Here is a 5,000-nt window from a genome sequence, read left to right as displayed (position 1 = left end):
AGCAATAGTAACAATTGAGCCCTAATACATACAAAACTAAGATAATTTTCTAATTACCTTATCGACGAAATAGAATAGAAACGAAAATTAATAATAATAATAATAATAATAATAAAAATTTTGAGGATGTAAAAGAGCAAAGTGATCCGTCAATTTATCGGAACGTGATAAAAGTATTACATCCGTTGCCGCGAAATTTCAAACCTAGGAAGTAATGATAAAAGTTTCATCTACGACTACTCCCAAGCACCCAATAACATATCGAAAGTGCACTTTAGAAAAATGTCGTGCCGAGCGCGAACAATCGCACGCGAGTCCTATCGCGCACATCGTAAAAAGCAGAGGGCTTCCGTAAAAAGTAGCGCGCATCAGAAAAGTCCGCGACGCAAAAAGCGCGACGGATGTACAAGGCACGCCAAGCGTAATCGGACCCGCGCCCGTAAATCTGTCGAAGCGCGTGCTCGCGATGCCGTCGTCGTGGCAAGGGGGACACGGGGAGGTAACCGTGTGTCGAGGGTCGCGGGTTAGGTTGTTGCGTCGGGTGGTGGAGGTGGGGAGATTAGGGGATGGCGGGAGTACGGGGGTGGCGGTGGCGAGCAATAGTGGCGGGTGGTGAGGGGGAGGGTAGCCGATGAATAAGGCAAGCCCAACGAAAATCGGCGTGAAAATCCGCGACGCGCGCTACCGCTGCTTTGAGTTTGAAGAGGGAAGAGGCAAGCGAACGAGCATCAGTCAGTCGGGTGGTAGTGCGGCGTCGATAAAAAGCGGAGAGAGAGAGAGAGAGAGAGAGAGAGAGAGAGTAAGCGAGAGTGAGTGAGGCCACCGCCGATCGCGTTAAAAAGCTCGGAAAGCCGCGGCTTGTTCCCCGCCCCTCTGGCGCTAAGCGCCTCGGCGCCCCCTACCCCTCGGCCGTCGGCATCGCTCGGCTTTGGCGTCGGCGGGGAGGGGGACGTCGAGACTCTCGGGCAGGCAGCCTCCGCGCGCCGGCGGCAGTCCGTCGACGTCGCTGGTAGCGCTCGGACGGCTCGTGTTTATCGTGGGTCCGCTTACCCGCAACAGCCGTCAGCAACAGCAGCAACAGCGGTATCATCAATACTACTACCACAACCGTCGCTCCGCGCCCTCTCCTCGCCCTCTCCCCCCCCCCCGTCCCACCCACGCGTGTCTCGCGCCCCTTCCAGAGGCCGAACCCGTCGAAAGCGCGTCAGAGTGAGCGAGAGAGAAGAGGGAAGCGGAGCGCGCGACAAGTGGTCGCCTCGGCACGTGGCCGCCCCCCATGACGCCGAAGCGGGGCTCGGGCGCGATGCTGAGCGCGAGGCCGCCCAGCCCGGGTCTCACCTCGCACAGGCAGACGTCCACGCGGTTGCGACCCGGGGCCGGCGGGTCCTACTAAGATGACAGCGCGCGTACACTCCCCGAGGCAGCAGCAGCAGCAGCAACAGCAGGACAGCGGCAGCAAGAGAGGCGGCGACGCGACGGCGGGGACCTCCTCCGCTGCGGCGGCAGCAGCGGCGGCGGCGGTAGTTGCGGCAGCGGCGGCTGTAGCCAGACTTCAGCAACAGCAACAGCAACAGCAACAGCAGCACCACCTCTTCATCGAGGAGTCAAGCACGAGTCCGAATCCAAGTCCCTGCACGACCCCGAGTCCCGGTCCAAAACTCGCCGACGGACGTAGAGTAAGTAGAGTGCGACTTGCAATTGTTGTGCACCGATACGCAAGCGCACGTGCACCGAGCGCCAGGGGCACGTGGGCATGTCCATCGAGGGTTTCACCATCATCCCTATCAGTCGATCCGTCTCCCCGTGCTGCGCCCTTACATTCTCCCTTACGAAATTCTCCCTCCACGTCACGAACCGAAAATACAAATGTGGATACGACGCTAAGCCGAGGAGTTTTTCTCGACGATGTGACATGGCAGATCGCATGTAAATAACCGCCCTCGGTATTAACTTACATCCCCAGCCCCGACGAGCCCCAATAATACCTCGACGTTTGTATTCCCATACGCAATATAGTGGCTCGTGTAAATGGAATTGTCGAGAAAGCGTAACGGATGGACGTTGGGTTTGCAAGCGTTTCACGGCCATTTGGACTCTTTTGACTCGCGACGATCGCTATCAACTGATAATCGGCGTCGCGCACGCTATCGGCGAGCCACGATGACAGCCTCTATGCTCGCACAACACAAAACACCTCCACGGATGACCCCAACAAAGCAGCTTTGTTAGCCGTTATTTTGCATTAGTCGTGGCTTTGTCGTAACGCGGCATTAAAAAACAAGAAAGAAAGTTAAGGCGATAAAAGCGCGACATCGACGTCCCGTCGCGTGCGAACCTGGAGGTCCCCGTTTGACGTTCAAATATACGGAAAAACGCGCGAAGGAGAAAATAGTAGTTGCCCGGGCCGTGCTAAGACGCTCGGTCGACAGGGGCAGTCTGCCAACTCGGCGACTTGGCTCTACAACGCGACCACGGCACCGAATCTCGAGCCAGCCGGTCCTAGCTCCCCGCTCCCTCCCTCCTCGTCGCCCTCCTTCACCTCCACAACCACCTCCTCCTCTTCCTCCTTCTCCTCCTCCTTCTCCTCCTCCTCCTCCTCAATCCCTCCCGTACTCCCTCAAACCCCCTTCACCGGCAAACCTCCTCGCGTCAAACATCGCCTCCCGCCCCGCCCACCGGTCAACCCGTCGCCACACCACTAACCCTATCCTGGGCGGCCCCACGGCCCCATCGGTCCCTCGCACGTCGACGTACGTAGACAGGAGACTGACGCCCTTGTAACCGTGTGTTGCAGGCAAACAAACCACTAATGGAGAAGCGACGGCGCGCCCGGATCAACCAGTCGCTGGCGGCGCTCAAGGCCCTCATCCTCGACAGCGCACGCCTCGAGAACACGAAGCACAGCAAACTCGAGAAAGCGGATATTCTCGAGCTGACGGTGCGCCACCTCCAAAGGCAGCGTTCCCTCGCACAGCCGGGCCTCTCGAGGTACAAGGCCGGTTACCAGGACTGCTCCAGAGAGGTACGGACTCTTCATCATTTCCTCCACGCTCGTGAAACGCGCTTTTACACACAAACACACGCGCACACGCGCTCACACACACTCTCATCTTTACTTTAAAAGTTGCTGCTCTCGATGCTTGACCAGCGAGATTATTCTCCTCGGTGCACGAGCACGACTTATTATCGTACCAATAAATGCTGACGAATTCACTTGGGCGCGAGAAGCGATAAATAATTTCGCTGCCAGACGCTAATATACTTTAACATCAAAGCTCCCATCAAGTCCGACGCTTCGATAAATAAAGGGCCACGTACGCTCGTACCACCGTACCCACCTCCTATTCCGAAAGAATCTGTCGATCCTTCATGCGATCAATGACAGCTTCATTTAAACGTCGTAAGCGTTGCAATTATACTCGCAGGCTGAAATCGAGTCGAGACTCAATCAAACTAGACGGACGCATACGACTGTCGCGAGTATCGACCGCAACTCCATAAATTAGTAAATTCCCGTAAGATGATAGGCGCTTTATAGGTATTGTCGTACTCGCCTATCCCTGTCCTTCGAAACTAGTTGTCCGTCGCTTCAGAATACGTAACGAAAAACGAGCTTATTATGCGCAAAAACAATCTCAAGGGATAAGTGCTCGGAAGATTTAAGATACGTTGGAGGTTGAGCGGCAAAGCTGAAAAAAGAAAAGGCCAAAATAATAAGAAAAGAATACGGTAGGAAAAAAAAAACAAGAGGAGCTCTCGCTCTCTCTCTCTCTCTCTCTCTCTCTCTCTCTCTCTCTCTCTCTCTCTCTCTCTATTTCTCTAAAACCACCACCCCAATACCACACTAAACCCCACCCCCACCCCACCCCTCTTCAATCGCTCACCTTCCTTCTCTGATAGTCGCGGGTCAGAGTAAGTCGCGGGTCCGTTTAATTATTCATCGGGAAGCGACATGCCGAGGCAGGCGCTGGCCCAGGCGCAGGCGCCGCTAATATCTCCTCGAACGAACTTCGAGCGGAGCGAGCGAGTTGCGAGGATGAAAAAAAGCCGTAGAAATCGACGCCGAGCGATAAAGACAGGGCGCACGAGCATGTATCTCCCGATCGCCGGCGGTATACCGCTCGCATTTCTCTGGCGCGATTTATGCGCGAGCGAACACACGCGGGCGTTTTGCGATCCGATCGTATCGGAGGCAGAGCACCGCCGCTGCCGCTGCCACTGCCGCTGCCGTCGCCGTCGCCGTCGCCGTCGCCGCCGCTGCCGCTGCCGTTGCCGTTGTTCCGTGACAAGCGTCGCTCGATTTAATGCCCGCGCGCCCGTACTCCCTTTCCTTCCTTCCTTTTGTCTCGCACTGCGGGCCCCGGCATCTAAACAACAAAGCCCCTTTCCCTGTCTTCGGTCGTAGTCGGCCCCTTTCCCCGGCCCTCGTCCGCAACCCGGTCGGGCGCTCGCGTGCACAACGTCGAGTGCCGAGCCATTGGTAAGACGATGTCTCTTTCTGTCTCAATCCTTTCGCTTTCTCTTGTCTTCTAATTTGAAATTTATTTATTTTACTTGCTTTTATGTGCCTTTTATTCGCAAGCTGCTTTACTTTTATTTTTTTTTTTTTTTTTTTTTGCAGGAGGACCGCGTTTTCGGGCTCGCTTCGTTTTCGCGATGTAGGTGGGCACGCCTTTGGTTATCGCGAAATAACGAGGGGAGCGGGCCGAGCCGTTGAATTGGATGGCGGGAACCCGTTCGACTGTGGCTGAACACCACCGCCGTCGCGCGCCGACGAGGCCATAAATCGCAAAAGGAAATAAAAAGAAGTCGGAGGGAGTAGAGGCAGTCGTGCCGCGCGGTGCCGCGGACCGATCTACTGCCGACCGCCGCTCTCTGATATTTATACGCGGCGCGCTCACTTTCCTTCTTTTTTTGCCTCCTTCCTCCTCGTTTTCTTTCTTTTTTTTTTTTTATTTTTTTTTTTTTTTTCCCCTCTTTCTCCGACCCCCTACGCCCCC

General features: G+C 55.5%; 1 protein-coding gene across 1 annotated transcript in view; it reads left to right on the top strand.

The window, feature by feature from the left end:
- Positions 1-1,156: 1,156 nt before the first annotated feature.
- Positions 1,157-5,000, top strand: part of Sidpn (bHLH protein similar to Deadpan) — a 10,315-nt gene continuing 6,471 nt past the window's right edge. Inside the window, exons 1-2 of the mRNA XM_011497113.1 lie at positions 1,157-1,676; positions 2,795-3,022. Coding sequence (XP_011495415.1) covers positions 1,395-1,676; positions 2,795-3,022 — 510 coding nt within the window. The 5' untranslated portion in view covers positions 1,157-1,394. The remainder of the gene's footprint in view (positions 1,677-2,794; positions 3,023-5,000) is intronic.

The sequence above is a fragment of the Ceratosolen solmsi genome, unplaced genomic scaffold (genome assembly GCF_000503995.2).
Source record: "Ceratosolen solmsi marchali unplaced genomic scaffold, CerSol_1.0 scaffold13, whole genome shotgun sequence".
Taxonomy (NCBI): domain Eukaryota; kingdom Metazoa; phylum Arthropoda; class Insecta; order Hymenoptera; family Agaonidae; genus Ceratosolen; species Ceratosolen solmsi.
Note: the sequence above shows the minus strand (reverse complement) of the source record. Positions and strands in the feature narration are given on the sequence as shown.